The sequence below is a fragment of the Camelus bactrianus genome, unplaced genomic scaffold, assembly GCF_048773025.1.
Source record: "Camelus bactrianus isolate YW-2024 breed Bactrian camel unplaced genomic scaffold, ASM4877302v1 HiC_scaffold_12, whole genome shotgun sequence".
In the NCBI taxonomy this organism is placed as follows: Eukaryota; Metazoa; Chordata; class Mammalia; order Artiodactyla; family Camelidae; genus Camelus; species Camelus bactrianus.
The window spans coordinates 31999-52968 of NW_027413897.1; the positions used below are offsets into that span (position 1 = coordinate 31999).

Genomic DNA, 20970 nt, shown 5'->3' on the forward strand with positions numbered 1-20970 from the left:
AGTGAGCAAATGTATACCAAGAGTAGGGCAGGAACATGAGAGGGCAGGCCCAGGAGAGGGCAGGTACAGGAGAGGGCCGGCCCAGGAGAGGGCTGGCCCAGGAGAAGTCCTATTAGACTTCCAAGAGATGACGTTGAGGGGCAGTGGGTATTTGAGTCTGGAATACAGGAGGGAGGTCTGGATTGGAAATGGCAGTTTGGAAGTTAGCAACTTGTAGAGAATACATAAAGCCCTAAGGCTGTTGGGGGCGGCAGCAGAAAGTAGTAGAGGCCAGAAGACTGAGCCTCAGGGGTGCTGTGTGCCAGCACTCAGGGGCTGGGACTGAGAAGACCGGCCAGGGCCGTGGGAGGAAACCAGAGCAGCCTGAGACCCGGGAAGCCCCGTGAGGAAAGGGCTTGAGGAAGTTGGGGAGAGCAGCGGTGGGGAGAGCAGCGGTGGGAAGTGTGGCTGCCGGGCCGTGCGAGGAGAGGACAGAGCTCCCCGTGCAGTCAGCCCCTGGTGGGTGGTGGGTGACCCTGTCGTGAGCAGTTGCAGTGAGTGGACACGCTTGCTTGGTTGGAAAATGAGAGAAATCAGAGGAAGCGAATGGGAACAGCTCCTTTGCAGGGGCAGGAGGCGTGTGTGCCGGAGAGCAGAGAGATGGGGCCGCAGCTGGAGGGTGAACGCATCATTGTTTCTGAAGATGAGGGAAATAACAGTGTATGCTAATAGAAAAGATAGGTTAAAAGGGTAAATTAGTAACACCACATTCACTTAGGTCAGGGGAGTTGCAGGTGAGGGCAGGTGTGGGCACAGAAATGCCCCTGAGAGAGTCAGCTTCAAAACACTTGCCAGGTCCAGTCCACTCAAAACCAGCTCCCAGGAGTGTCAGCCACTTAGGAACTCTACCGCCCCCTGCAGTTTTGATCCTGGCAGGGCCAGAAGCCATAATTAGCCAGCTGAGGGAGGAAGGATGGAGTTAGGCAGGAAGAGGAGGCCTGCCCTGCCTTCCACCCCTCCTGCAAGTGGTCAGCCAGCAGCATGGCCTCGCTGAGTAACTGACGTGGTGTTTCCATAGTTACGTGATTAAAAAGTTCTCAAATGTTATACCATGCTCCCAAATAAACCTTGGATTGATTCAAGATTTAATTGGTGGAAATAAAAGCAAAAAATAAAATAAAGTGAAGAAAGCGTGTAAACATAAGGCTGAGCCACAGAGCAGGGTCAGCAGGCATGCGGAAACACGTTTTCATTTCGTCTGGAGAGGTGTATTGGTTTCTGAAGTTTGTACTTAATGATACATATTGCCACAGTGTCTGAAACCATGAAAACAGCTTTCTGCTGTTTGCATCTGCTAAATTCCCTGGAGACTGGCTGGGGCCCAGAGGGATGGGGAAAGGAATAAACTGAGGGATAAGGAGATTTAGAGATTTTTGGTGGGGAGCTCTCTGGGGGACTAGGCCTTCAGCATCCTGTGGTTCCACCCCACTCTAACCACAGTTGCATACAAACATGCCTTTCTCAGGGGCAAGCCTCACTTCTGGAAATGTCCCAAAACACTCAGCCACCTAGCACCAACATTTGAAGGGAATCCAAAGTGGCCCACAGGCAACTGCAGAGATTTGAAATGCGTTAGGCTCCCACATGCACACTGGGCACACTGGGCCTCCGGGCCTCTGTGCGCACTCACGGGGACACTGGCTCTGGAGGGACAGTTGAGGGACAGTTGAGGGTCAGTGCTGTTGCTAGGCTACGACTGTTCCGGACTAAACATTCCAAGCCGTTGAGCTTTGCAGCCAAGGTGTGGCAGCGAGACCTCTGTGGCTTTTCTGTAGCGCCAGCGCTGAGATCGGGAGGCGGCAAGAGGCCAGGAGGGAAGTGAGCGGTGTTGGAAGGCGATAAGCCAGATGAAGAAGAGACTCGCTAACTTAGTGAGCTGGGTGGGCTTCAGCACCCATCAGAGAGCACGCAGGGATCGTGAGAAGCCCGTGCCTGGGTATCATGTCGATGTGAGAGAGCTGAAGAAGTTCCACAGAGCCGCATATTTAGGTGACAGGTGTACAGTGGAGGAGCTGCTGACATATAAGAGAAATGTCGTAGACAGCAGAGACAGGAAGAACAGGTAACAGCGGCGGGGCGGGGCGGGGTGGGGCGGGCCTGGGAGGAGCTGCCAACTATGGTTGTAAGACATGAATTTTAAATTGCCTTCCCATGTCAGAGATGTTGAAGTGTGAGACAATGAGCATGTTAGAATCATTGAAGTACAGTGTTCTTTCTCATCCTTGCAGCAGTAAAGTAGATATACGATCATTTTACTTAATTGAAATGTTGTCTTTGTAAAATAGTAACGGTAACAGTTATAATATTACCTAACAATTATTGAGCTATTATTTTGTGCAAGGAACTGCCAGACATTTTGTATAGCTTTTCATTTAAGCATCACAGTGGGGTCCTGTAAGATAGCTACTACTTCATGCCCATTTTGTTGATGAGGAAATTGAGGCACAGACAGGCTAAGTGAGAGCTAATAAGTGACAGTGTTAAAGTAGAAGTGAGACCCAAGTTGAGCTGAATCTCAACGGCATGCCCTTTCTATTCAAACAGGTAGTTCTTCCATTAATGTGGTGAGTAGTAAGAGCTAATAAATATTGTTCTTTCCCCATAGAAAGAACTAAGATAAGACTAAATGTTAGTTTTAAAGGGGTATGAATAGCATGCTGTTGAATGTTTACAATTACATGAGTAACTGTATCTTCGAAGTAGTACGCTCTAATTTCCTAAAGAGTCCTCTCATGTTCGCAGGACTGCCCTACACTTAGCCTGCGCCAGCGGCCAGTCACCAGTGGTGGATCTCCTTACACAGTGGTGGTGTGATCTGAATGCTCGTGACAAGGAAGGCAAGACAGCTCTCATCAAGGTGTGTAGCAGCCAACCGTGTCCACGTGAGATGGATTTGATTTAATTACTTAGAATAAAAATGAATTTATCTGTTTTAAATATAACGAATTGCTGGGACTTGAGGAATGTTAACTTGGAATGCCTAGCACTTACAGTCTGTTTCTTGGTGTGATACCAACAGGCTGTACAATGCCGGAAAGAAGTGTGTGTCACTATCCTGCTGAAACGGGGTGCTGACCCAAATCTTGCGGACGACTGTCAGAACACTGCTCTGCATTACGCCGTCTTGGCTGGAAATACATCAATTGCAGCAGAGCTGCTCCGCTATGATGCAAATATTGAGGCGATAAACAAGGTATAGCTCAACTGACTTTATTTACAAGATATTTGAAATACAGGGTCTTTTCTAGCTACAGGTGTTTTATTTATAGTAATATGTATACTGAATACAATACATCAGGCCCTGTTACCATGGAACCAACTCCAAAGCCAAGGCCAGAGGCTAGAGGTAGTGCCCGCAGAAAGGGCAGAGCTCTGTCTCCCAGCCACACTTGTACCCCAGAAGGAACAGCTTCCCATTAGGAAGTGCCTGGGAGTGGGTGGTAGGCTCAGAGCCTACAGAAGATGAAGGCTTGCGGGGAGTGAAGTGATGGCAAGGGCAGGCTGCCTGCCTGGGGATGGGTGGGAGGAGGAAGGAACCCAGTACCCAGCAGGGGGAGCTGGGTGACTGCACCTGGGCAGGGGAGGCAGCAAGCCACAGGCCCTGAGCACCCCAGGATCCCAGGTTCTAGAACCTGGGCAAGTGAGGTCAGGTCATGTTTGACAGCCAGCAGGGGCATTCATTTGTGCTGGTGGCCACATGGCCCTCCGTGTACACCTTCACCTTGGGGTCTTCCATGCTCAGCCTGGTGTAGCTCCCCTGCGGGGCTGTGGCTGTAGGTGGGGAGCAAGTGATGGCGAAACTGGTCCTCCTGCTTTTTCTCCTGGCTCTCCCCTGAAGATTTTGATTGAATAAATGTACTCAGGTCTAGACGCAGGTATTTCAAAATACTTCCCCGAGATTCTGATACAACCCTTGGTTAAGAACTATTGAATGGATACGTGTAATGCATGTAAATTCACAGATCTCAAAAATAAGACATCTCTGGAAGAGCGGGGGTTTGATAGATGCTGCTTCTTTCAGTGCTCTCCTTTGCAGCCATGTTAGCCTGACTTTTACCCGTCTCTTCCTTTGTGACTGAGGAGTTTATTGGCAATATTACTGGCAGTATCTATTGCCTTGAAGAATAGCTCCTTTTCCTTTCTAACCACTGATCATTCAGTGGCACTCAGACAGTCTTAGAAACTTGCTTGTGGTGAGTGATTCAATAAGTAGAGTCGGATCCTTTAAAGATTTTGCACCTTTTGTTCCCATCCAGGTCATTAGGTCAGCAGGGTTTTTCTGATTGCAGTAATAGGAAATCATGAGCCTTCTTTTGGTTAAAGCTGTGTGACGGACTCTTGCAACCTATCTGTTAGATTCACTGAGCCCTAGCATAATCAACATGACAGTTTTTTTTAAATTAAAGTCTAATTGACTTACAGTGTTGTGATAGTTTCTGGTGTACAGCAAAGTGATTCAGTTATACATATATATATATTCTTATTCAGTTATATATACATTCTTAGTTACATATATATTCTCATTCATTGTATATACTTATTCAGTTATATATATTCTTACTCAGTTATATATATTCTTATTCAGTTATATATACATTCTTAGATAGATATATATGTACACACACACACACACACATTCTTTTCCATTATGGTTTATTACAGGATATTGAGTATAGTTCCCTGTAGTATATACAGTAGGACCTTGTTGTTGATTTATTTTATATGTAGTAATTTGTATCTGCTAGTCCAAAACTGCTAATTTATTCCTCTCCCACCCCCTTTCCCCTTTGGTAACCATCAGTTTGTTTTCTATGTCTGTGAGTCTATTTCTGTTTTGTAAATAAGTTCATTTGTATCGTATTTTAGAATCCACATATTAAGTGATATCCTATGGGATTTCTCTTTCACTTTCTGACTTACCTCACTCAGTATGATAATGTCTAGGTCCTTCCATGTTGCTGCAAATGGCATTCTTTCATTCTTTTTTATGGCTGAGTTGTATTGCATTATATATAAGTATACCGTGCAAGATGGTAGTTTTAAACATCAAGACCCATGACATTAGTAACAAATTGGAATTTTTCTAATAATTTAGTTTCAGCCATCTCATGAATTAATTATCCATTTGATTAACAATTGGGGAGAATTAGATACAGGTAGGTTGTAGTTGTAGTAGGCATTGGAAAAATTCTTGAAGCAGGTATTATGAGCCTTTCTAAAACTGTATTTATCTTACAATATTTTTTTTAATTGAGGTATAGTTGATGTACTATATTATATGTTACAGGTATATAGCTGAGTGTTTCACAAATTTTTAAGGGCTATGCTCCACTTATGGTTATTATAAACTATTGGCTCTTCTCCCCAGGTTGTGCAATACATCCTTGTACCTTATTTTATGCCTGATTGTTTATACCTCTTAATCCTTAATCCTAATTATCCATTTGATTAACAATCAGGGAGAATTCGATACAGATAGATTGTAGTTTTAGTAGGCATTGGAAAAATTCTTGAAGTGGGTATTATGAGTCTTAATCACAATTTTTATTACATGTTAGGGCCCAGTGTTTTTGTGTGTAAGACATATGATTCTAAAGAAAGGCAAGGTTTTATATACAAATACTTGATTTATACCCAACTGTTTGGAAACACAGCAAACATAAAAACACAAGTGGGCTATAGACTAAACATGCCTGGGTATGTTCAGTTTGTCTCCACACATTGAGTCAACATTTAAAATTTAGGAGACTTGTGCAGAAATCTACACTTCAGAACTTCTCCTAAAGAATCAAATCTGGTCCCCCTTGAGCCCAGGCCTATGTGGTCTGCTGTGCAGAGGTGGCCCCTTCTCGGTGGGGCGTGTGTTCTCCAGTTTGCTGTCCTCACTTGTGACCTTCACTTACTCGGGCCACCTGTGTTGCCTCTGTAAGCATTTGAATTTCCAATTCCTGTTGTATATTTTCATAAATATTTCAAGATTTTAAAGACAGTCTATATTAATTTATAGTCTACTTCATATTTTATAATAATCCCTTAAGAGTGGGATGGAATTTTTCTAATTAGAATTTTTAAGTTGGTTTCAGAAAAACTTTTTCTTTACATGCAAATAATCATATTCCCACTGGAATGTCTGCAAGCTTTATGAGATTAGTCATAGTTGTAATTGGATAGGTTATGCATGTTGCAGACAGTATGGTATCTTTCTCCTCAGCGTGGCTCCTTAGAAATGTAGTTGATTCAGTAGCTAAATGGTTCTCTCTGGAGCAGTGTTTAGAGTGTCGGGAGTAGTAGTTGAGCAGTAAGGTAACTAGAGAATGCGTGACACACGCTGCAATAGAAGCGAAGGTTCTTGGAACCAGCAAATGTCTGAAGTGAGTTTCAGAGAATGAAACTTTGGAAGAGGTCCAGGAGGAACCTTTTAAAGAGAAGGAGCACAGAGGGGTGAGGAGGAAGGGGCTACTTTTTATTTACTTTATAGTGTATGTTTAAGTTCAGAGACTTAAGTTTTTAAATTCAGTTTTGAAATTTATATGTAATTTTGTACATTGTCAACTGTTTTTACTATTTTACAGTATAACTTGACACCATTTTTACTCGCCGTCAGGAAGAACAAAGAAGAAATGGTCAAATTTTTGATAGCGAACGGGGCAAATGTACATGCAGTCGACAAGCTGCAAAGGTACAATAGTTTGTTCTCTCTCTCTCTCTCTCTTTCTAATCTTAATGTTGTTCTAGAGTAGTAACAGCCAATCAGAAAGGTTAACCTAATAAGAAGAGGATTAACTTAGAATCAACACATCATCAGTTAGGTAGAAAAGCAATTATTCTGCCTGGTGTGACAAAGAACAGTATGCAGCAGGATTCATCTTCCTTTATGATAGCGACTGATGTCATTTGCATCCTGATTGTTTTGGTCATACGATCTTACAATAGTTCAGGGATTTCATTTTAGTTTTATTAGTATGGACTCTAATTTTAATTTACCTTATGAGACAGTGTTGAGTTTCTTCATTCTTTTATAAGTTGTTTTAACCACTTCTTGGTATATATTTTTTTCTTAAAAGATGCATATTAAACAAAGAGGAGTTTGTTTTGTCTTTTGGATGACTCTGCTTTAAATTACTTTCTTTGAAGGATACTGATGTTATTAGGTTATCACTGAGTGAGTATCACTAAGAGAGTAACTATTACCAGATACTGTGGGCTCATCAGTTTTTATCCTTTTTCATTTCTAGTACATTTTGATGTTTTTATTTTTAATTGATGATGGTAGAAGGAAGAGAAATAGCTTTAATTATTGAATAAACATTCCCTTTAAAGAAGACAAGTCATTGGTGGATGATAAAGAGGAAAGAGCTGGGCTTTAGAGTCAGACGAGGTTGAATTCCCAGCTCTCCTGCTGGTCAGGTGTGTCATGTCCCTGGGGGACATGACTTATTACCAACCAATATGTTTCCTGACACGTAAAGGAGGGTCGTAGTACATCCTTCAAGGGTGGTTGTGCCTAAGAAAGACCATACGTAGACTATTCAGGTTAGTGCTGGGCACATGCTTCTCAGCGTGATTAACTGCAGCCATGACTCTTTTTATTGACATTTTTATTCATATTACTGTTTTCAGCCTGCAAAGAGCTTCTCCTTACCTGACCTCTAGCTGATTTTAAAGTATTGTATTTCAGACGGGGGAAGAAATGGGGAATCCTTTATTTAAATCTTTACCTACTTCAGATAATGACCTCAGCATCCTTTCTTGTCCTTCAGAGGACTTTAAATTAGCAACTTCTACTATGTGCTACCCAAGTAGGACAGGAGGCTTCTTTTTTGTCCCTCCGTTTTGGCCTTGGAGGTAATTTGCAAAGATGAGCACTCGAGCATGTACATGGTCAGTTCTCCAGGGGTGGGCAGGATATTAACTTGGTAAAATAGATCAAACTAACTGTTTAAGTTAAGCTAACTAAGTTCCTAAGAGTGAAGTTGTCTCTTTTATTTTAGATCAGCACTGATGCTTGCTGTACGTCATGACTCACCGGACGTAGTCAAGCTGCTGCTTCAGAGACGTGTTAATGCCGATCTGCTAGATGTACACGGACAGTCTGCTGAACGATATGCGTGTTCTAATGGTTTTAAACAGTAAGTGTTTACATTAAAGTACCAGTTATCTCTAAACTGAGGTTGGAAATGATCTAACTGTGACTTGTTATGTGACAGGTGAGAATTCCTAGTTGGGAGCAGGCACTTTGGGGATGGCAGTGAGACCCTCCACATCATCAGCTGGAAACCAGCAAAAAACCAGACTAGTGAGATGGAGCAGTGGGCACAGGGTTCTTTATCTCAGAGTTTGTAAGATGTTTATCCTTAGGGTCCTGCTGTTCTCCATTTCATTCCAGTGTAGCCCCAATGCATGGGGTACAAATAATGTCACATATCTGATTTTTCTAACTAGTTGTTTGGGTCTTGAAATGTTTAGTAGAGCAGAAAATCCCGCATTTTCCTTTGGGGACTTTCTTGTATAATCTTCCTCTTGAATTTTCCAAGAACCTGAGGAATTCCCTAAGGCCACAGTGACAATCCTCTCCCACAAGGCATCGGGGCAGGGCGAGGGCATTCTAATCGTTCTCTTGTTTCCCTTGATTCTGTTGCTGCAGCGTTGGTACTAAAACTGGTTTTAACAGGATCTCCTCGGCAGCTGGGTCTGGGGTCTGGATGTTGCTCTCTAAAGACCTTTAACAAAATTTTAAAAGAAGAAAAGGAAAAAGAAACTGGTCCTGCAGTCGGGTCATGATTGACCTCTGCTCCCGGGATGCCTGTGCTGATCCAGTTTCCGCGGTCTTCGTGGCGATGGACACGTAAACTTCAGAGTGACAGCTTGTTTAGTTCTCATACATATGCTTGTATGAGGTCATATATTTATAAATAAGTTTAACTACAAGTTAGATAGTAGCTGAGGTGCCCTGAAGTATAAACCACGAAGAACAGCTAATCACCGTAATTTGTAACATTTTCTGAAAACTGTCACATTTAAATGTTACACCTATGAAAAAAACACACATTGGGTTTTATTTGGGATTCTCCAATAGTTCCAGCATTAAAGTTCAAGAACAAATTATTCCATTCTTCCAGTATTTCTCTGAGCATCGGGGGATACATTATCTCATTAAATCTTCATAATACTCTTATGAGTATTAATAACTAACTGCCTGACAGTAAGATCCCAGTTTTATAAAGGAAGACTGAGCTGAAGAGAAGCACCTTGTCCAGGAACAAATAGCTGTTGGTTATAGAGCTGGGACTTCTGAGTTCGAGATACTTTCCGTATGTCAGGCTCGCTCTAGTTAAGTTGCTGAGCTGTAGTGCCCTCAGTTCATGACTACTTCACCTTACTTTTTTTTCTTTTTTAATTATACATCTTAAATTTAAAAGTGTAGATTGTACAAATTTGAATATATGGGACAATTGAAGTTTTGATACTGCCTGTGATATTGTCTGAAATAACCTAAGAATTTAATATATTTGGTAATTGTTTTTCATATTACTATTCAAGTACTAATACTTATTTATCACATTTTTTTATACATAGCCTTTACCAGCTGATTGTCGACTACAGAGACGGAAAGATTCCAGATACTCCCCCTCAAAATAGCGACCCAGGACAGAGTTCTGGTAATAAGTTACTCTTGTTGGGCCCACCATAGATAAAGAAAGTAAGGTTGAGGAAATTTTGATAATGAAAGAGAAGTGAAAAAGGCCAGTGTGTAAATTTTGTGTATGTTTTCATTTTTTTAATTAATTTTTTCTTAATGGTCTAGTATTCAGAATTATGTAAGAAGTTAATTGTAGGTAATTTAAAATCTGAGACAATATTGTCTGAAAAGAAATTCATTTATTTAATCATGGCCCCTGAAGTCCCATATTATATCTTTGTGTAAGTAAGAAAAATAGGTTTTTAACTTTGTTGCACATTTCCTGTAACAGTATAACAAGTCGGCCTTGTTACAGAGCTGGCTCTTTAATTCTTACAGCAAATGGATTACATTGGGTAAATGAATGCTAGTTATTGCATAGTGATTAGTCTCATTAAAAAGTGATTGTCTTTGAAACTGGGAGCTCAGCAATACCTTCCTGGTGCTGTAAACAAATGGCCAACAATTAGAACTGCACAGCTGGGCCAGTGTGCAGCATACTAGTAAGAGGTTGTTTTTTAAAGGTACCTAGTGATAGGGCAGAAGTCAGGAAAGCAGTGCCTTGTTGAGAAGCACTGGTTACTTTTCACATCATTACACCAACAAGGGCTCTCTCTCACCAATTTCATTCCTCAGAAGTGCAAACAGAATGAAATATGTTGCCTTCATGAGAGTCAGATGTTTTCTTCTTTTTGGGGGATACTTGTCATCAAACTATATTTTGTTAGAACAAGATTTTCTATTGCCATTAGTTAAAGGATTGTCATAATAAATACTCAGCACAACTCAGGACTCAACAAATTGTAAAAAAAAAAAAAAAAAGCACAGAAGTGCTTCACATAAAAAAAAAAAAAAAAGACGACTGTGTTGCCTAGATGTGACCCCTAGCGTGCTGTTCAGTCTGAACTGTATGAGGGCACCTTTAACTTAGTACACCTTGATCAAGCAAAGAAATTCTGTTGTAGGAAACACAAAGATGGAAAAGACAGAGTTTTGGTCTTCAAGGTGCTCATAATACAATAGAGTTGTCCCTGGTTAATGTCTGTATATTTTTTAAACAGGATTTTCAAAGAAAACATTCCTATCTGTGAATTCATCCACTTAACAGATGACTATCAAGTGTCTTTTAGGTACTAAGCACCACTCTGACGTTACAGAATGCAAACAGGTCAAAAGCACAGTTCCTGGCCTCCAGGAGCTTGTTGCTGTCATCCTCATTTTTATGATTGGCTTTACTTTATTCTGTGCTTACTGTGTCCCAGAGCCCACTAGGACTTTGTAACTGTCTTTATGTATGTTTTATTGGTACTTAATATGTACCAAATACTTTTAAGTCCATGGTAAGGAAAGAAGTTTTTTAAAAATGGGTAGGATGTTAGGTAAGCCATGCAGAGCGAGTAGAAGTTTGCCAGGGAAGGAGGCAGAAGGGCAGTGTTTGGTGGGCGGAACATCTTTGAAGATTACATTTGGCAGAAAGGACAGCGGTGCAAAGGCTAAGATGTGCCAGTGAACTTTGCAGGATCTGTGAGTTTCATTTTGTTGGTGCAGAAAGGATGCTGTAGGAATGGTTGGGAACGAGGTGACTACCTAGCTCAGGCATGCTTCTGAAAGCTTTTCTAGTACTATAGAAAGGAGTAGGTCTGCTGTAGACCTTGGGAAATTTGTCAGAATGCTTTTAGCTGCAAATAATAATAGGAGCCCTAAGTAACAGTGGCTACAGCAACAGGAGTCAGGATTGTTTAGAAGGTTCGGTGATGTCATCAGGATCCCAGATGCTGTCCCTCCTTCAGCTGTGAGGCTGCTGGTGTTTGATGTCGCCCTTCCTGGTCTGCTGATTAGCAGCAGCTCCAAGCATCATCTTCTCACATGACAATATCCGCAGGCGAGGAGGGCTGCTTCTCTCTGCATGTTTTCTGTTAACTAAGAAGAAAACAGAGGTGCTTCCGGTAGACTTCCCCTAGCATCTTATGGGCTGGGCTACATCACATGCTCATTCCTCAAGCAGCCACTGGGAAAAGAAATGCAGTTACTGTGATGACCTTAAAACAATCATTTCTCTTTTTGCAGCTAAGGAGAGTTTACCTTCTTCGCATGCTGGGGCAGAAAATATCCAAGAAAAGTTGCAATTGCCCAGCAAGGACAATGAAGAAGAAGTGGTTGTCGATTTGGGAACCAGCAATGGCAGCTGCATGGATTCAGTGAAGAATGTTGAGCAGAAGAGTAAGAAGATTCGATTTGAGTCTTAGGGTTTCCTGTTATGACATAAAGCGGGGATGCACAAGCTTTTTCTATAAAGGGCCAGAGAGTCAATATTTTAGGCCATGTGATGTCTGTCACGTCCACTCATGTCTGCCATTGCAGTGTGAAAGCAGCCCCAGACCGTATGTGAGCGAATAGGGATGACCGTGCCCAGATAACACGAGGTTGACAAAGCCAAATGGCAGGGTGGGTTTGTCCCATGGGTATCATCCAGAAATACCATGCTATGTAAGCTTGACATTGTCAGTTTATGATACTGATTCTACTAATGGTTATCATTCTTTTGTGAGTCTCATAAAGTTTGGTTGGTATTTTGGTCCTTGTAAACAGCAGTTCACTTTAAAATATCAAATTTGGATAAACACCCTTTTCTTTTTTGATAAATATAAAGGAGGGGAAGTGGTTTTTATGCTTAATTACCTACCAGGAGTATACTCAGTATTCACTCAAGTGTGTAGTCTCCAGGTGTGGTCCCAAAGGAATGCTTTTTAACAAAACATTGGTCTTATACTTTTAATATTCTGTATTTTTCTGTTGCTCATATAAACTCTATTTTACTTTCTTCTTTAATAGAGAGTTTAGTGATTAAGGTTGCACCGAGGTTTGAAGACATCTCTGTAAGCCGGTAGGATTTTATGGATTTTTAAAAATTACATGTTGACTAAGGGAACACAGAGAAAAGAAACAAGGCTTGTTGAGTGTCCTACTCTGCGTTTGACACTGTTTTATGTACTTGGCATTTGTTACCTCATACAGTCACCACAACAGCTTTGCAGAGTAGCTGTGCTGTTATAGCTTACTTCTAGTTAATTAGGCAACTGTAACTTAAGGAGGTTGACTAGTTGACCCATGATTCCATGGTTAACAAGTAGTTGACCTGTGACTTAACCATCAGGCAGCCTGGCTCCCAAATCTGCTTTCTTATCCCTCAGCATAGACTTTTGTGACTTGTTTGTTTAAAGAAATGAACTCACTCATTTTTGATGTGTATTTTTGCTCCAAAGTATTTCACCGAAACATGATGTTGATGATTCACGGCCTCCATCAGATGATGACTTAGATCTTGCTCCCAAGGTAAAGTGTTCTCTTGTGAAATTAATTTTTCTGCTCTGAATTTAGTTTTGTGTAGTATTTACTCTTAAAACTTAGCAGTGTTCTGCCTATCATTGTTTTATGTTTGTATGAGAAAGTTGGTCAGAGTAAACCATTTTATAAAAATGTGGCAGGGTTTTATTTTTTCTTTCTTTCTTTTTTTTTTTTTTTTACTTTGGTAAATACTGAAGATGAGGCTGAAGCAAAATGGACTAGAAAATAGATCACGACAGGAAAATTGTACTGTGAAAAGTCTTCCCACAACAGAGGAAGTGTGAAGCTTGGCCAGGGATAAGGATTCTTTGACTTAAACCACACTGACGGCACTTGTATAATACTCTTGCCTCAGGGATATCTTCAGTGCACACAGCTACTTACTGTGATAATCATGGCCTCTTCCTGGGGCCTTTCAGTTCCAAAACTACGTAGCATGTATCTCCCCCCACCCCGGACACTTTTTATTTTGATATCAGAGAGTTGTGAGGAAAGAGTTTTTTGTTTTTGTTTTTTTTTTAACTTTATTTCTATCTCTGGTTCTGCATTAAGACTAAAATAATAGTTGACATTCTAGAAATTTAGAAATTAAAATTCTGTTTCTCAAAATCCATATTATAAAGAAATTCCTCTGTGTTTTCTAAATTATCCCATTATGAGTATATTCAAAACTCTGCATCTAACTGAAGAATACACATTTTCCCTAAAATAACAGCCAGCTTTAAATGTAGGCTCTTAATAACAACCATATGATGGAACCGATTTCAGAATTCTTTTGTATTATAGTTTTAAAAAGTATGTCCAGTCCTCGTGTACCATTTTAAAATTTCAAGTTTCAGACATTTTGTAGTATAGTTATTTACATATTTATCTTATAGCCCCTGCATCAGTATACACCGCTAGAGATTAGGGAACATAATTGTGCATTTCCTGGAGCACCTAGAATAAGGTCTTAAATGTAAGAAGCATTTTAGTATTTTTTGAATGTGAATGCATGAAGAGACATGGAATGCTGCATCATGCTGCAGGTAATATAACATGCACACTCTATCATAATGAAATCTATTTGATGATACAGGTAATATAATATGTGTACTATGTCATAGTGAAATCTATTTGAATTCTAAAAATATGACAAATTTCTATTCCCTTTGTTTAGGTTGTAAAAGTTCAGTTGTTATGAGAGGAAATATGTCATAAATGCCGAGGAAATAGATAAGAAGTATATGATAATTAGGAAAAGGTTACAGTCTGTTTTTCAGTATCCATCAACTGTGAGCTTAGAATTTGAGATGAAAACTTTTTAACCTTCTTTTAGCCCCCTCTCATGTTCCATTAAAGATATGTTTTCAAGCCCTATATTATCCTTAGAATCCTGATTACCAGTTCTTTGTCTAGGTGGAAAGCTGATGTGTTAGGAACTTTCTAAAATTATTTTTCTCTCTCTCTAGTAATAATTGGCAGCATTCAGGTAGTGAGAGATGACCATGTTCAATTGAGTGACTTACAGTGACAAGATTTAACTCTTACAGTAGTATTTACAAACAAACAGTTGTAGAGTAATACAGGTCAGTGTTATTGGGGATATACTATGAACAAAGGCCTTTGTTTTATATATATGTTTTGTACATCATATATTTTGATATTTTTATAAAGTTTGCTGAAGAATAATATATATACTTGCATATATAACTTATATTTTTATATATATAATAAAAAGGTAAAACAGAGGCTTTCACTCATCGTATATCCCTAACAATACTGATACATCCCTGATCTATTATATATAAATGCTGAAATATATATATTTCTCCACATGCCTTGTTATACTTACATTTTTCTTTTTTTCTTGCCCTAAGTTTGTACTTGACTAGTCATGTCTCATTTTTTCTTTTCTTCCTCCTCCCCACTTTTGTTTTTAATGGTTTGCCCCAAACTTAATATTTTTTTTTGCAGAAAACACTTCTTCAGTGTCTGTTCTTTCAGTCCATCTCACTCTGCCTCTGTAAACATATTTAGTGACAGCTTTCTGTTTACTATGTGTGTGGCTTTCACTCATGAGTCATTGCCCCTCAGAATTACTTTTGTTTTTATTCCTCTTTCTTAGAAGTAGCTGAATTTGAACAATCATTTGTCTTCAGCTTTTTGGCAAATGGAATAGAAGTAGCTTATCCTGTTTGCTGTTCTAACTCATCCAAATAAGATACTGCTAAAAAGTAAACTCTCATATTTCCCTCATGAGAGATCATTCACACATACATAAGTCATGCAAGCACATTTCAAAATATAACAGTTACTTTAAATTTCTTAATGTTAGTTTTTTCAATAGGACTCTAAACTATCAGGGATAAGTTTTTGTTCTAGATCATTTTGGTCAAGAATGTCATCTAATGGATACCATAGTGTTGTATAATAATCAATGAGGGGTAAAGAAAGTAACATTTTGGGACCCCGAGGTCATCTCTCATAATCCTCACCCCATGAGAAGATGTAGGTTGGTAAATGACAGACCCAGGACTTGAATCCATATCTGAATGACTCCGAAGCCAGCGCTCTTTGTGTTAGATCATCTAGGAATGGGGAATGTTATAATTACTTTATTCAATTTCATATTTGTTGTTCTTAAAGCTGTTATTTTCTTCTCTAGAAAGTCCGGCATCCAAGATTCGCAAAGCTAATTCAGGCCTGGGGAGAACCCGTGATAAACAGTAAGTTATTTGAAGACTGTCTTTTTGTGTTTTCACTGGTGAGAAATTATAGATAATTTCATCTACCATACCTTGTCGCTACAGCAGAGGCAAAAGATGGTGTTTTGAAACCAGGAACTAGCACCTTCTTTGAGGACAATAATTCTAATAATGAAAATGAAGATGCAGTTAGAACCTTTTCCCAACCATCAAGTGAAGTTTCAGGCTTCTCTCATCCTGCCTCCCCAGCACCAGAACCTCTCACGTCTTCAGCAGTCCTTGGTGTTACAGAGGTAAGTCGTTTTGTTTTTAACTTTTCCCTCCTGTGCTTTTTCACTTACCGTCCCCCTGATTCTCATGGGGATGAAAAGGATCCTACAGAGGAATGGAAGTGCTCAAGATCACAATAGAAAACAGTGTGATAACAAGAGAGGTACACGTGCAGGACTGAGATTTGTAAAGTTTGGTGGCATAAACAGTTCTCAAATATGCCATTAAGAAAGGAAAGATAAGAAAGCAACTGGAAAGAACAGCTGGATGAATATGAAGATGGGCAGGGGTACAAAGGGGAAGGATTCATCTAATAAGGACAAGATGAATGAGTGTCAAAATGAGAGAGATTATTATACAAACACAGCAGAAATAGTGGGGTTAAGTGAGAGCAGGAAGTCTATAGTACAAATTATGATAGAAATTACCTCAAATTCAAATTAAGAGAGGGAAAAGTCAGGTCATGGAAAAAAGTGCTCAGACTCTTCTGAAGGACATATAGCTGATTTTATGAACAACAGAAAGAAAATTTGATCCTCACTTTTTTCTTTTTGGTTATAGAAGTTTGTTTTTTAACTCAAATGTAGTTGATGTACAGTATTGTATGAGTTACAGGTGTGCAGTAAAATGATTTGGTTATACATATATATGCATATATCTAATTCTTTTTCTTTCTTTTCCATTGTAGTTGTTTGTGAGATATTGAATATAGTGCCCTATGGAAGTTAGTTTTAACTTGAAGTTACTTCTTTTTTTAGAAGTCCTCACATTTAAATTGATGAAGTGATGTCTTATATTTAATCTAGGAAATTTTGTCTCTCCATTCCAACCCCAGTAACTGTTCTAGTTTTCCATGTGACTTATCATGCTGTTTCACACCTCGACCTTTGGCTCAGGCTGCCCTTTTTAGAACCCCCTTCACATCTGCTCTCTGCACAGGGTCTGTCTTTTAAGACACAGTCTGGTCTTCCCAGCATTCCCTGAGCTATTGACATGCAGCAAGTCTCTTCTCTCCTTTGTGCCCTTACTGTATCTGTTCACTGCAGGTGTAGAGCTGCTGAATGATACTTGTCTGTGTTGATTCATTTTCATGTGTCTCTGTCTCCCCTAGAATATAGAGCAGAATCTGTCTTTTATGTATATTGCCAGCTTCTCCCAGGATAATGCCTATGATGTGATGGATACAGTAAATATATGTTCTCTTCCTGACTGATTGAATGACCAGGTGTAGGAATATGATGTTTTCTGAAGTTGGGTTTTTGTTACATTTTGTTTTGTTTTTATAGGAAGAAGCAACAAAGCCGAAAACTGGGGGGAAAGAGAATGGCACTCGGACTATTAACAGCGTTCTAAAGGAGCAAGCAGATCATAGCAAATTGATTCCTGTTGATGGAACACATAAAAGTGACAGAGGTGGTAAGTCAGTGAGCATCTATGGATTTTCTTCTGTGCTTAAAAGTTAATGTGGTTGGAGGGGGGAGGGTATAGCTCAGTGGGAGAGCGCATGCCTAGCATGCACGAGGTCCTGGGTTCAATTCCCAGTACCGCCATTAAAAAAAAAAGCTAGTGTAAAAAATGTAAAGTGTGTAGATCCAAATATGATGTCCATTTCTTCTTAAGTGTTTTTCTTTTGCCATCTTCTTTCATAAATATCCCAACTACGACCAAGTTTTCTTCCAGAAAATGCTTCAACCCTCTGAAATTCTTTTCTGCCACTTTATTTTCTTGACATATTCATGAATCAAGATAGACTTATATATATATTTAACTTCCTAGCAGTATGTGTTCTCATTAATGTATCTGTGACTGCATTTTGTAGATGCAACTTCAGCATTAGGATTAGAAGAAAAGGAAGATGTCGAATCACCCTTGGATTCTGAGGTGCTGCCTTCTAGTATTATTTTCAAGTATAAGCGTTGCGTGATGTTAAAACATAAATGGAGGGATGTTTTGACTTCACTTTCTCACTTTTGCATTTTCCCAGCCAAATTTTTTCCTCATTTTAACCCACACTTAGTAAAGTCATTCCATGCTACATGTCATACTACTGCAGAGTGCACTTCTGTTAATTTTCCAGACTCACCTAATGAAACTGGTGTATGTAGTGCAAAAGCCAAAGCTTAGAAGTCACAGGGAATCGGTTTGTGTTCTGAAGTTACCTTTTCTAAAAACTAAAGAAAATAATTCTTGGTCAGCCTGTGACCAGATGTTTGTTTCTTCGTGATAAGTGAATGTGTAAAACTCTTAGTGAGATTCAGAGAGAGAGAGGTTGTACAAAAAAAAGAAAACAAAAAAACCCCCACAAAAAAACGGTGTTTTTGTTTGTTTAACCACTTTGTTCTTGAAAAGACAGTGCCTGTGAATTGAAAGTACCATTATATTTGGATTGTCAAGTAGATCTGCAATGAACATTTCAGGATAAGCAAAAGCATGTGGAATAGTAATAAATATGTGGGGTTAAAATACCAGCAGTTTGGTTTAGTGATGTTTTAATGAGGACAGCCCATTTTGGGTAGGGAAAATAGCGTGCACTGAGTACTTTTATGGCGACTGAACTTGAAGGAAGCTAAGTGCAGGGTAGTGATGACCTATTCCAAGGTGATAGCCATGGAAAGAGGCAAGAAGAGCCTGAACCCTTGGATCTCGGCAGCTCCTGCCTAGTGGCACAGCACTGTATCTGAAGTCAGCAGAGATAGCATCCTGGTTCTGACCCACTGTGGGATCTTGGAAAAACTTGTCTGACTTATTTGAATGTCAGTGACCTCGTTCAAAAACATGGTACTGATACGTACGTCTTAGGTTATGTGTCATGAACAAAAATGTGGTAACAAGTGTGAAAACACATTGTCAACTGTAAAGGGTGCTATAGAAATGTAAGACAGAATTATCACAGTGGCCACTAGTGACCTAGTGAAATGCTGAGGACACTTTTTTAAAATCTGAAGGACAATAAAATGGGAAAGTTAGAGCGGGCATGGGGATTTCTCATTTGGGGTATGTTGAGTGTTGGTAGACTATTATCGGACATCTCTGATAGGTATATAGTGCTTTAGTACTTGAAGCCCTCTGGGGGTTTTAGATGTTTTGACCTTAAATAAATTCCTGTTCCTGAACACCAGCTATGCACCAGGCAGTTAGACACTGAATGTCGCAGTTGAGGGGTTAGGCTGTAGTGGCAGGAACAGAAGAACAAGTAAACAGGAACCCTTTATCAGGGACAGTAAGTCCTTCATATAAGGAACGTGGAGAGCGTTAGTTTAGACAACAGTGGGGGAGTTTGTAGTTAGGACGAGGGTGGAGTAAGGGTGGAATTTAGGTAGTCAGAAAAGAGCTGAGTGTGACCAGAGCTGCCAGGTGATGGACAGGAAGGAGCCAGTCACACGAAGGTCCCGGGGAGGGATGTTCCGGACAGAGAGATCAGCGGGTCACATCTGCTCATCACCATACTCCAGCATCTTGGAGTGACCAGGAAGCAGCAAGTGGGTAACCGTCCTTAGAATCACTGTTATTATTGTTGTGTGTAGAAAAGAGAATGTGCATCATAAGGGCCTGGCACATGCGGGTGGTCACTAAGCAGTGTTCTTATTCTTCCCTAAGTAAAGTAAAGCTTATGGTACTTTTTTTGAAGAGCTGCATAGCTACATTAAACATTTTTCTGCTGTTAATTTAAACAAATATTTTTCTTTCTATTTTGGTACTTTATTCAACTATTTTCCCTATCAATAAAAGTTTTATCAAATAATAGTTAGATTCTGCTAAGCCTTTGTTTACTGAAATGTAGCAGTTTCCACAGTGTTCTGTTAATACTCAACATGACAGACTCTAAGGCTTCTTTTCATGCCATGTATGCTATTTTAATACTAAAAACAATATCTGTACTAAGAAACATTTTAAACTTATAGCACACTTATTAAAGAATATATTTAAATATGTATATTTTTAATTTTACTTTTTACTGAAGTGTAGTCAGTTTATAATGTTACTTTCAAGTGTACTGCAAAGCAATTCAGTTATACATATAAAAATACATATTTTTTTAAACGTCCTCTTCTTTTGTCGAGGAATGCAAAATGGAATTAGGTGTTTTGAAGTTAATTCTTTGTTGAAATCTGCATGTAAGTCAGTATTTTGTCTGTGAAAATATTTGCTCTAGCTTTCCATGCTCAGTTTACAGAGTCAAAAGCCAAGTGAAGATAAAAGATAGACTTGATCTAAAGAGTGTGTATGAAATTTTCTATTTAAGTGTTTGGGTTTCCAGGATATGCTTATTTTGTTTTTAAGTGTAATTGCTTTTAAAGTAGGAAATTAAAAAAATAATAATAAGGTAGGAAATGCAGGTATTTTGTTAGAAAGGAATCAGGAAATCTTTATGCAACTCATTATTAATATTAATTTTAACAGAGTATCTCCGAGATTGAACTACCGAACTGTATCGATCATTTATCTGGAGCTGCAGGTCTAGGAGAAAAAAATACATTAAATGGACAAATAGAAAGTAAGTACTGTATTTTATTAAAAAAAAAAGTCATTTTACAGAATGTTGATTTAAAACATGGATTTGGATCTATTCTCTCAGCCAAAGAAAATCACCTGTTGAACATATAGTGAGAAAAAAGAGAAGAGGAAGTATATTGTATATCTTACCAGGTGTCAGCAACAGATTAAACTAGAATGCTGTTTAAGGAGCTCAGTTGTTAGCTTTCTTTCAAGATGCTCTGTGACCTGAGGACAGGCAGGAAACCAGGAGGAGGGAAGGAGGGAGTGAAGAATGAGAGAGGTAGAGAGGAGGGGAGTGAATGAAGGAAAAGGAGGGGGCGGTCCCTGGCAGGAGGTGGTAATGTAGAATAGTTCTTTAGGAGAAGGAAGACAAGAGTGTTTGAAATGAGACGGGTATGAATTGAGCTTCTTCCAGCACCAAAGCTTGTCCGGGAGGCACAGCAGAACGTTCCA

General features: G+C 39.6%; 1 protein-coding gene across 6 annotated transcripts in view; it reads left to right on the forward strand.

The window, feature by feature from the left end:
* Nucleotides 1-20970, forward strand: part of LOC141573312 (ankyrin repeat domain-containing protein 26-like) — a 71215-nt gene that overhangs the window by 18509 nt on the left and 31736 nt on the right. For all 6 annotated transcript variants that reach the window (XR_012504977.1, XR_012504980.1, XR_012504979.1 and 3 more), the window contains exons 3-14: nucleotides 2782-2896; nucleotides 3059-3232; nucleotides 6612-6718; nucleotides 8031-9698; nucleotides 11786-11938; nucleotides 12551-12602; nucleotides 12982-13051; nucleotides 15711-15771; nucleotides 15856-16043; nucleotides 17307-17436; nucleotides 17840-17901; nucleotides 20422-20515. Coding sequence is in view for 1 of the 6 variants with exons in the window: in XM_074360094.1 (XP_074216195.1) it covers nucleotides 11908-11938; nucleotides 12551-12602; nucleotides 12982-13051; nucleotides 15711-15771; nucleotides 15856-16043; nucleotides 17307-17436; nucleotides 17840-17901; nucleotides 20422-20515 (688 nt within the window). In the remaining 5 variants the exon portion in view is untranslated. The remainder of the gene's footprint in view (nucleotides 1-2781; nucleotides 2897-3058; nucleotides 3233-6611; nucleotides 6719-8030; nucleotides 9699-11785; nucleotides 11939-12550; nucleotides 12603-12981; nucleotides 13052-15710; nucleotides 15772-15855; nucleotides 16044-17306; nucleotides 17437-17839; nucleotides 17902-20421; nucleotides 20516-20970) is intronic.